This window comes from Monopterus albus, unplaced genomic scaffold (genome assembly GCF_001952655.1).
Source record: "Monopterus albus unplaced genomic scaffold, M_albus_1.0 scaffold24.1, whole genome shotgun sequence".
Taxonomy (NCBI): Eukaryota; Metazoa; Chordata; class Actinopteri; order Synbranchiformes; family Synbranchidae; genus Monopterus; species Monopterus albus.
The window spans coordinates 1,645,984-1,657,450 of NW_018127904.1; the positions used below are offsets into that span (position 1 = coordinate 1,645,984).

Sequence of the window (11,467 nt, forward strand, 5' to 3'; positions counted from 1 at the left end):
ACGGTGTACGTTTACTTTACAGCCCCGCACCTTCCGACGAGCTTGTTCGACTTATAATGGAAACCCCGCCTTCTCGCTGAGCTCTGAAGATCAGCACGTACCGCACGAACACTTTCACTACAGGTATGATTGCACCAACACTCTCACTATGACAGAGCATCACAACATCTACTAAATACTTCAGTGCTGGAGAGTAAGTGCATTTAATACTGTCCTTAAGTACAGCTTCGAAGTACTTAAACTGTAGGCCTATTGCAGTAGCCTGTTTCTATTTTTGTGCTACTTCTGTAATTCTACTAAACTGCCATTCAGAGGCAAGTATTGTGGACTACACATTCTACCCCACAGTATACAAAGTAAAATAAATATATATATGTAATATATATATTACTGTATGTAGGAGTCATTTTCAATTACATGTAGCCTATGTCATTTGTTATCTATGTTTACACCTCCGACCACCAGGCGCCCCCTGGTGGTCGGAGGGGTAACCACCAGGTGTAGGGGACAGCCTAGTGGTTACGGCGCAGCGCTTTCGCCGCTGCGTGCTGGGTTCGAATCAGGGTTGCGTCAGGAAGGGCATCCTGCGTAAAACACGTGCCAAATATCAACATGCGAAACGTCAGTATGATGCTTCGTTGTGGCGACACCTAACGGGACATTCATTTATTTAAGGAAGTCAGGGCTGAGTTGTTGTTGGTGTTGCTATCTGGATGTATTATGGTTATACACATTTACAGATAATCTGCACTGAGTTTTAAAAGCTAATTCTGATATTGCTTAATTGATATGTGCGGAACGGATACAAATTTGTTATAATTTTCTTTGCCACAGAAGAAAGAGAGCAGTGTTTTGAGTACAGTACATCAGCATTTATTCCATGCAGTTGTTTGCGCTGATTTTATTCTCCCAGATATCCATTGCACTGTACACTGGATAATAGAGGAAACTGACAGGATTGGTTGATCGTATGCCATTCAATAGGAAAGAGAGTTGGAAACGGGACTAACAAAGAAACAGCTGTTTGATACATGGGATGAGGCGACATAATGTCTACAGTTAGAGACAGTTTCACAGAAATTCAGATGTAAGTAACTGGTATTTTGATGAAATAAATAGGGGAAGTGATCACTGCAGAAGTACAGAAATCAACATCACACATTTACCCTGCAGCGACAGTCAACTGACTGGCTTTTAGTTGATACAGAAGTGATTCCTTATCATCTATGTCAAGATTTAAAAAAAAAAAAAAAAAAAAAACACGGTTTTTTTTCAAAATTTTGTGGATACGTCATCTGCACTGATGATCTACATGATGAATGGTCCCCTACAAGGTCAGTGATATGACAATGCTTTTGTTCTTACATACAAATACTGCACTCTTCCCATACCCTTTCATTGTGCTTCCTTTAAATAATACTTTTCAGGAGAAATCATAAGTCATGATATTTCTAAAGCTGCCTGAAATTAAAAAGAACACTACACCTTGCCAGTCATTCATAATAAATTAATTCAATAATCGTGTAGGCCAGCTACAAAGAAAAAAAATCTAAATTAAATTAAAACTTTACAACAATCATACTTCACAGGATATAGCCAGAAAGACAATGTTATGAACAGCTTGATCGGATTACCCAGCGATTACAATACACTAGGTTATTTCACATGAACGTAAACAGAGTGAAGACATTTAAAGGAGACTCAAGGAAAGGCAACAGCTGTGTTCACTACCACATGCAAGTCTTTCCAAAGCTTTCAAGCAAAAGGTCATTCATCCATCAGTACAGTTTTAGATTCACCTTATGCTACTCGGGTTTGTATGACCCATACCCTCCTGCAGTGTTCAATACTGATGTGATACAGACTGAAGAATGTCCTGCCCATTTCCAACAAGTTGTCTGGTCATCAGTGACACAAGCTCAAGGATCTGCTCGAGCTGCGTGACACACTAAAGACAGGACAAAAACAGATCACGTTGCATTTACAGATGTTTATATACAGGAGGAAGTAACACTGAGATGAGGTTAATGAAAACCAAGAGCAGCTTAATTGCTCTGTGGCCTTGTCTCTGGCTTGTATTCCTTACATAGAACCGTGGCCTTCTCCATACACTTGAGCTGACATCTTGACATCGTTAAATTCAACCCTGGCTGTTTATCACTACGGAAGAATGAGAAATACTAAAACAGGAATAACATTAACGCGTCCACAGATGCAGTATCCCATTTCACAGACAACCTGACAAAAAAAAGTTATATTACTGGAACATCAGATAGTTTACTTTTAATTTTAAAAAAGTAATGGGGCCAATACATTTACATAACACAAGGCAAAGTAAATCATTATGTTGTCGCCATCTAGTGGCTGTTGATATATTGCTCCTGTTCGCAATCAGAAACATAAAACCTGAGCATCAAGTCCCAAAAAGGCGAGTACACAATAATGGGACAATTTAAAAATATCACAACTATACTAAGCTGTTTGACACTTGCTGCTCTCCTCCTCACCAGTCACTGTGTTGTGTCTAGCCTGCTAGACACCCTAGATCCCGAGCAAGCAACCTCTTTCTCACTGAGTGCCAACCTATATTATTGCTGCTTTATTCACTACAGCACAGAAAACAAGTAGCATTCTGTGGATGTTACATATCAGAGAGTATAAATTCGCCTGCTAGAAAATGGTACATGGGAAAAGGTGCATTTAAAGAAACGGGATACTGCACCTGTGTTGCAATTAAAACACTCTGCATATCTACATGACATTAGTGTCCGTTACAGCAGTAAAGGGTTGAACTTCAAGGCTATCCTTAAGACCTTTTTTTTAATATTCCTGCATGGTCCATAAGATGTACCACTCAAAGAACATTCTTACATACAATTATACATGGTCCAGTCCAGTTTCACACAGTCCTTAAACAATCCTGAGATGAGTCTTGAAACTGTAATGTCTAATGGAGAAGAAAGGGTTTGCATTCAATTACACACACACGCACACACACACACACACACACACACACGATTACTCCTTCGATAACTTGGGTCATGACATCTGATTGATGATGACGATGACCACGGTCGGGGAAGAAGAAGAGTCTCTTTTATTTGTAGTTCCTTAGCTGTCAGCTGAGTCGTCTTCTCTGTTTCTCTGCTAGCCTGTCCACTTCATGTAGTCTTCTGAGAGCTTTTGCAAGCTGCACAGGCATGCTTAGTTTAGGGTGGGGGGTTACTAGATATGTAGATATGTACATTGGTTTGGAGGGAGGAAGTCTGGTTGCGAGGCAGGTCGCTCATGCTGGTGTTCACACTGTTTCCACGGGGACAGGATGGAGGGGGGGGGGTTAACGGTGCTCTGCATTGTAAACTCATGATAAAACGGGTTGGTCAAAGTGTAGTAAGGGAGAGTGCTTGTTGGTTTGGGGTTTCTTGAGAGAGACTGCAGCCAGATCAAAAGGCCTGTAGTGACACTCCTAGTCTGTGTCAGTCACCTGAGAGACCAACAATCATAGTGACATAACTTCCCACAGCTGCAAGCATCAGACAGATCAGCCCTTCAACACATATTCATCATCATCAAGTGCATCCTTGTCCAGTCTCAGTCACAGTTATCCCATGATCCGTTTCAAAATGTCAGCTTTACAGGGGTCCTGAATTTTCCTTCAAAAGTCAGACAAAAATAAATTATGAATGTTTCACTATCTACTGTACATTATCATTCAAAAGGGAATCCCTGCCATGGGTTGCCTGGGCGCTGTGCTAGAGATGAGAGGGAATGTGTCTCATGAAGTTAAAGGTAGAGAGGAAGTTCTGGGACAGACTGCATGGGGCTCTGCTATAGGGAGAGAGCTTTGTTCACAATGTCATCCTCTTATTGCTGTGGTTTTCTACAGGGCAGAGTGGGACATGATGGCTTCCAGGCAAAAACAGAACTGAACTCTGGGGTGGGTTTCACCATGATGAAGGAGCTCCGACTTTGTTGTTTCTAATTGTGGTGTCAGAGCACTCTGCTTCTGACGAATCGCAGTCTGAGTCTCCAAACTGTAACGGATTCTGAGAGAAAAAGAGGGAAAAGACAGGGATACATTAGCACAGTGTCAGGTATCAGGGATGGCCTTAAAACAAATCCTCTCATATCCACAGTGCTGACCTCGTAGCTGTGTTCATCAGAGCACAGTTTTCCCAGAGAGATCTGGGTCTTGACCCTGCGGACAGCGCACTCCTTGTCAGAGAGGCCATCTGACTGAGTGGAGATATCGATGGGTATGTCTGGTGTGTGCGACAGCAGGTCATCCAGGTGATCCTCCTGACTGGCGCTCAGCCTCTCCAGGGGTTCGCTGTGGGAGTGGTCGCTGGTGTTTCCCTCCTCTCCGTCCGACACTGACAGGTTCTCTGAGCTGAAGGTGGAGTAGGACTGAAAGCTGCTCATACAGCGATGAGGTCTGTGAAGGAGCAGAGGATGCTCGTTTCATTAAACATTTGCCTCTGACCTGGTACATAATCTGACACAGTGTTTGTGGGACTAGTCAAAGCATGATGATTATTTTTGTCATGATGGTCTTTTTCTGTTGTGTCTCCACATGATGTAACAGTGATTACATAGTGAAGGTCAAGTTTAAAAACTAAATAAACAACTGTAGTTACCTCTGTCTCCTTGGAAACTCCACTTCACTATCCACCTCTCCCTCCTCCTCTTCAGATGACTCATCACCACCCTGTAAGAAAAGAATTGAATCATCTTTCACAGTTTCCAAAAGAGAAACACACTTTACAGATTCATTGGTGCAAGCTTCCAGGTGTGCATACCTTCCTGAGTTGTCTGAGAGTGCGTGGCAGTGTAGTGGGCAGGGCGAGTACGTGCTGGGATGTCTCCTGTTCCTGCTGCTCGCCCTTCTTTGTGGCCTCTCTGTCTGAGGCTAGATCTTTGCTGGGCACCACTGAAGAAGACTGGGTGCCTTCTTTGGTGCTGAGCAGTGAATAGTGGGGTAGCTCTGGGCGGCTGGACACAGGTAAGGTTTCCTGACAGTGTAGGCAGCCAGGGAAGGGGTGTGCCTGGCAGCACGGGCACAAAGGACCAGCCCCAGCCCCCGGCATAGGATTGGAGCTGGTGGATGAAGTCCGCTGTCGTGTGTCTGCATCCACAGCAGTGGAAATGATGTCAGGGCTGGAGCCGGAAATGTGGCGCTGCAGGTGGTCAGTCTGAGGGCTACGGAGGGCAGCGGCAGGACCAAAGTACCGTAGGTTGTTGGCACAGTTCACAACAGCCTCCTCACGGCCCTTCAGAGGGAGCAAGGGCCCCTCAGTTGGTGGGTGGTGGTGATGGTGGTGATGGAATGACTGCTCTTGGAGGGACTGGGTGTCTTCTGGTGCCCCTGAAACCGGCTTCAGCACTCCAGGGAACTCACTGTGGCTTCCCTTACTGTTGACGCGGCGGTGTCGAGGCTTGCTTCGGTAGCGGGCTTTGCTAGGAGGCGTGGAGACCTTTGGGCTGGCAGACAGTGGTGAAGGGGAGGGGAGAGGGTCAACACTGGGGATGCCATCAGAACGAAGCAAGTCTGGCCTGTAAGAAATGCATTCAGCAACATTAACATCATAATTGTATTCACACAACATGTGTTTTAATAAATTGTTTAATTACTAAGAACTGTGACTGAATGTTCAGTTCAATTAGCTGAGGCTCAGACCTTTTGGGGGGGGGCATCCCAGGTTTGTGAGAAATGCTTCCTTTCTTCTTGATGAGCTTCTCCACAGCGTTGGCCCTGACGATGGGTCGGACCAGGTGCCGCTTGTAGGTCCCAGGATATTTCTTCTCCACTGCCTGCTCTCTTCTACAGCGATGGCAGAATTAGAGTTACATGACAGACTCGGGAGTTATATAATTAACATATGTTTATTTACATACTTCATTAGTTCCTTCTCCCGGACCTCCAACTGCAGCATGATGGCACTGAGCTCCATGTAGAGATTGTTTGCCCTCTCCAGTTTCTTCTCATAGTGCTCCCGGATGTCAAGTGCATGCCTGAGAGAGTTCAGGAGATGCACACCCATGTTCATTTCCAATAATTTCTCCATCAATTTGCAACATCTTTCAGATGCATTTTAAGGAAATGGCACACCTGCTCTATACAGATTAGCAAAATGACAGTGCCACAGCATTTGTTTTCTTTTTACCGACAAAGAAGAAGAACCAGCACCATCAGTAGGTAGCACCCTTACTATCACCTTGTCTGCCCGTGAAGGCCATCATCTCTCCTTCTAGCTCTCATTTCATACACACCTGAGTTCATCCCTCCTGCGTCGGATCAGCTCCTCATCCAGCCTGTGGATACAGGTGCCTTCACTTTTGATCTTCTCAAAATGTTTCTTCACTTCCTCCCTCCATTCTGCCTGTTAACATGGATGGACACAGTCAAAATGCTGACAACGATGGCTGAGAAAATTATTTTATCTTGAGCAAATAAATAAATATCTAGGACTTGCGTAGTCCTCTTCTTTTGAGTGCATACTGTGTATCCTTACAACATAAGTGTGTAGTATTTAGCGAGTGCTACAAGCTGAATTTGTTTGTGTTTTTCAGTTGTTGTACAGACCTGAGACTTGAAGTAGGTCTCTTGAGGAGTTCCAAGGATGTCAGCAGAGGCGATGTCAAGGTGTAGGAGGATCTGACGAAACGACGGCCTATTCCTGGGCTTGCCTTGCCTGGAAGGTGAGAGGAGGTGTGATTAAATGACAATGTGTGCTTTTTAGTGATTCTGTCTGGTGCATCAATACAATTTTTCTAATGCCCTCAAATAAATGATGGACGAATAGTATGTTATTGAACTGAAGATATGGTCCATGCTCACCATGTTTGCTTCATGAGGATTTTGAAGCCATCTGGGCAGGTGGAGGGGACAGGAAGGTGAAGACTGTTGCTGCCAACACCCCAAATGATGGCCGAAGAGTCTACATCTTTGTAGGGAATCTCTCCGGTCAGCAGTTCCCATAACACAACTCCAAATGACCTGCAACAGACAAATAAAGAGTCAGACCTCACTATAGCAACACCAGAAAGGGAATCTCAAAAATAATAGCTTCATCAATGACAAATTATAGTGGAATAATGGCCTACTGTAACTTCTTTCAAACTTAATTTAGCATATATCAGTCTCAAATTTTATATCAAGCTCTGATGATACATATCCTGAATTTATGCTTTACTATATTTCATAAAATAATATCTGATTTTAAATTGGTGGTACTTTAGAACTTACCATATGTCTACTTTCTCCGACACAGGCTCATTTCTTATCACCTCTGGGGCCATCCAGGCCACCGTTCCCGCAAATGACATCTTTGTACTTTTGTCGCTGAGCTCTTTGGACGTTCCAAAGTCGGAGATTTTCACAGTGTCGTTGTGGGTGACCAACACACTAGAACACACACACACACACACAAACAGGAAAACACACTTGTTAGCAAGGTCAGGACCAAAAAAAGATCAGCAGTAAGTTTTCAGTTATCCTATAACAAACTATGTCAAGTGTTCTGTAGTTATTAGATACCTACATATATCCATGTCAAAGCCCGGCAGTTTCAGACCAAAATTAATCCAGGGAAAGTTTTTCCTGTGACATTCTGGGTTTTAAATGAGCACCCGTTTCTTTTTGCAGCATTTAAAATTAATCTTCAAGCCTAAAAGACTTAGTGTCACAGAAGCACATTTCTGCATCTGAATCATCCCATTAGTCAAATAGACTGACCTTTCCAGCACATTCAGCCTGCTTTCATTCTGCTGACTAATACAGCGTTTGGCACTTCTGCAGCATGATGATATTGATTAGAGAAAGAGGGCTCCAGTGTGCAGAGTACAGAACAGAATAAGCTGGATGAGACAGGACACTGGGTCTTACACTAAGGCGACTAGCTTTTATTGAATCTGACTATGGCATTTGAACTACTGTTCAGAGCTGAAAAGCTGAACTGTTGTTGCTGTTGCTGGCTAAGTAGTCTTCAGCAATGTTGCTGAGTGTTTTCTTGAACATTACAGATCAGCTTTAAGAACATGACCACAGCCCATGGCTGCTGCGCCAAAGTATAAAACTGTTAGAAATCAGGAAAACATGCTGTATTTGCAAGAGAAAACAAACTTCTCATTAATTATATTTCTAATGTAACTCAACACAGCTGTACATGATGTTCCTGCTTCAAAGGCCTTTCAAAGCGAATCACTTTCATAGTTTCAGAGCACACAGGAGTGAGAATTAAAAAGAATTAAAGAAAGTAAATTATAATCTCGCCTGTAACAGGAAACTCACTTGGGAGACTTGAGATCTCTGTGGATGATCTTGTGCAGGTGTAGGTAGTTCATGCCGCTGGCGATGCCTGAGGCCCAGTCCACCAGCAGCCTGGGGGTCACCTTCCTCCCTGCCCTCAGCACCTCATACAGCTGGCCCTGGGCACAGTACTCCATGATGATGCAGTAGCACGGCGCCTGAGTGCACACGGCCCTAATTTTGACCAAATGCAGGAAACGCATTTATAGACAAACAAGCAAACCCGATGTCTGTCAACTATGCACACTACAACAGGACTCAGAGCTCCACCAGCTGAAAATAACAGGACTAAACCAGGTAAAAAAAAACTAGTGGTTGCAGACTTACTTGAAGCTGATGATGTTGGGATGCTTGAGTTTTCGTAGGTGCTTAATGTCCGTCTCTTTCTGCTCACGCACCTTCTTGATGGCCACCTCCTCAGAGCGGAACTTTCCCAAGAAGACGGCTCCCTGTGCGCCACTGCCCAGCCACTGCAGCTCAGAAATCTCCTCGAACGGAACCTCCCACATATCTGGAAACAAGTCAGTTACAGTTATGACAACTACATAGTGTTACATTCTGAGGTGTAGATGATCTAAATTTTTTCTTTAGCATTTGTCCTTGTCAGTCTTTACTCTGTGTTGTTACATTTCCTCTTTCAGCGTAGCATATTCACATGCTTATTAACATCTGTATGGTAAATATGAAGCTACAGCTTCATCTACCAGCACCTCTACCATGTTATATGTTGTTTGTTTAACCTGTACAAACTGAAATGTTTACTGGATTAATTCTTGGTTTGATGAAGTTACTTCCTGGAAAATGTGACAACATCAAGTTATTTCTTTAATGAGTGAACTTCTATCTTAAAGGGGAAAAACATAAATCATAATATGTTAACATTTTCAGCATACATGCATTGTACTTGTGTCTCCTATCACCTTTCCAATTGGAACAACACTGAGAGGTGCAGTACATCTCAGAAGTACAGACCTGTGGCACATTACCACAAACACAGTAAGCAGTAGTTACTGTGTTGCTTATCCATACTGACCAAAATAAACCTAAAGCCTTGTGCAACATGCTCTCAGTGTCTTGGATAGTCAAACAGTGAGTCATATGCTGTTCATCCTTTAACCCTTTGGAGTCTTGGAATATTTTTGGCTATTTTGTCTGATATTTTTTTATAGTTTTGAGTTGACCTTTATGTACCACATGAAGATACAGTATGTTTACCATGCCAATGCTTGGTGGTAACATCTCTAACCTACTACAAGTGAACATTAGCTGACCAGCCACCCCGACCCAACCCAGTTCTGTCTGACCTCAACTCATATCCAGTAGCCTGTGAGTCCAGTCTCTTCAGGCAGTCCTGCAGCAAGGTGAGTCTACCTTTACCATAGCCTCAACTGAAACCAACAGCTATACAGCTACACCACAAGAGCAAGATGGTGAAGCAAGTGGCTATTGAATTACAGGTTTAGACTTCATTAGGAGAAACAAGAGGGAATCTAAAGTTTATTTCTCAGAAGTGTTAAAAACATATGGACATCTGAATTAAACACAGCATTTAATTTCTTAAATTGATGGCATGCAGAAAAACAATACCCAGGGGCTAACCTTGCTGTTGTAGCTTGTATTCTGTTGAGTATGTCTTCCCTATAATGTTCCAGACTGGGCGAAGACAGCCAAACAACCCCTCTAAGAAGCTCCCCGACGCAGGCCCTGCTCTCTGGAAGTGTAGTTTGATGTCATCAGGGTGATGGGGGTGGCTCTGTGGTCCCTCTCCACTGTGGTCCATGGGACAGTCCCCTTCTCCCATCTGTTCCTCCATCCCACTGCCACACCCACCATGCTCACAGGACAGTGGCGATCCGGCTTCCTCGTGGTACTGCTCCTGCAACTGGAGCACACTGTTGTCAAAGTGTCCACCCTCACTTCGCGTTGAGTCCACACTCAAGGCCATGTTTGGGGGACTTAGGCACCCCAGCACTGAGTCCTCGTCCTGGCCAGGCAGCTGCAGTGTCTGCAGGGGAACGGGCAGGTGTGTCGGTGGGGCCAGGTCAGTGATAATCTGAGGAGGTAAGTTCGACGAAGGGGCCTGAGGAGGCTGAGGTTGGGAATTCGGGGAGTTGGATTTCTTCATGACATCTCCAACCACAGTGAGTTTGAGCTCCTCCTTCAGTTTGCCCACCAGCAGGCTGGGGCAGGAAGTCCACGAGAGCACCTCGGGGGAACTACCCATGGTGTCATGCATGTGGACGGGGTTTCCTGTGATGCTGAGTGGGACGCGCCCTAACGCACTAGTTCGTTGGGACACTGAAAATCACCTACAGAGTAGAAGGAAAGAGATACAGAACAAGAAAGAGACGGGTTAGTTAAATTATAAAGTACATGGAAAATGAATGGCACATTAAAATAAAGTTAAATCCATGGATAGATGATCGTCTCTTTGATCTGGATTGAGACATTTTACATTTATGATTATTATTTTATGCAGACAATGCAAACATTGCATGTGGAGAAGGTCAGAAATATGAGAGTTTCTGAATAAAAACACTGTAAAATAGATTGAATGTCATGCTATTCCTGGAAATGTTTGAGTAACAGTTGCACTAAATCAATCACACACACAAAAACCAGATCTTTAATATGATCTCAGTGAAGCAGTAACAATATAGCAGGGATTAGGACTGCAGAGTGCATAACATCTGGCACACACAATTTTCACAGCTTAACCAGCAATGCCAGACATACTATAGCTACCACAGACCCATAACCAGCCACACAGCAAACATACTAGTTTTCATCAGCCACTGAACCGCCGCAGGTTTCTACAACAGATAAGTCTAAATACAGTTATCACAGAGAAACAAGATGTCACCAGGAGCAGGTGATATGAGCAAAGACTTTTATATATATAATAAGGATAATCACCTTTATTTGGCCAAGTATGTTACACACAAGGAAGTTGTTTCTGGTACAGAACCAAGGCAGCCATCTGCGGCGCCAACTCAGACCGATGGCTCTAACCATCGGGGGCAACTTGGGGGTTCAGTGTCTGGCCCAAGGACACTTCGACATGTGGACTGGAGGCGCTGTGATTGGTTGGGAGACAACTGCTCTACCCACTGAACCACAGCAGATGTAGCAATACCCAGCGATAGCAATATCAGGAAG

At 43.9% G+C, this 11,467-nt stretch overlaps 1 protein-coding gene and 2 long non-coding RNA genes across 5 annotated transcripts in view; 2 read left to right on the forward strand and 1 right to left on the reverse strand.

Moving 5' to 3' along the window:
* The first annotated feature begins 40 nt into the window (after nt 1-40).
* LOC109957152 (uncharacterized) lies at nt 41-8,384 on the forward strand. Its single transcript, XR_002274506.1, has 5 exons — nt 41-123; nt 6,571-6,709; nt 6,856-6,964; nt 7,272-7,389; nt 8,329-8,384. It is a non-coding gene; the product is annotated as an uncharacterized LOC109957152 (long non-coding RNA).
* Nucleotides 1,292-11,467, reverse strand: part of map3k13 (mitogen-activated protein kinase kinase kinase 13) — a 41,798-nt gene continuing 31,622 nt past the window's right edge. For all 3 annotated transcript variants that reach the window (XM_020594800.1, XM_020594801.1, XM_020594802.1), the window contains 13 exons: nt 9,908-10,617; nt 8,636-8,819; nt 8,291-8,482; nt 7,247-7,405; nt 6,839-6,997; nt 6,584-6,692; nt 6,271-6,380; nt 5,896-6,012; nt 5,678-5,821; nt 4,800-5,553; nt 4,638-4,708; nt 4,144-4,435; nt 1,292-4,046 (listed from right to left, as the gene is read on the reverse strand). In XM_020594800.1, the coding sequence (XP_020450456.1) occupies nt 3,945-4,046; nt 4,144-4,435; nt 4,638-4,708; nt 4,800-5,553; nt 5,678-5,821; nt 5,896-6,012; nt 6,271-6,380; nt 6,584-6,692; nt 6,839-6,997; nt 7,247-7,405; nt 8,291-8,482; nt 8,636-8,819; nt 9,908-10,544 (3,030 nt within the window). In that variant the 5' untranslated portion in view covers nt 10,545-10,617 and the 3' untranslated portion in view covers nt 1,292-3,944. The remainder of the gene's footprint in view (nt 4,047-4,143; nt 4,436-4,637; nt 4,709-4,799; nt 5,554-5,677; nt 5,822-5,895; nt 6,013-6,270; nt 6,381-6,583; nt 6,693-6,838; nt 6,998-7,246; nt 7,406-8,290; nt 8,483-8,635; nt 8,820-9,907; nt 10,618-11,467) is intronic.
* On the forward strand, nt 8,492-10,042 carry LOC109957151 (uncharacterized). The gene is made up of 4 exons (XR_002274505.1): nt 8,492-8,605; nt 8,730-8,829; nt 9,565-9,669; nt 9,961-10,042. It is a non-coding gene; the product is annotated as an uncharacterized LOC109957151 (long non-coding RNA).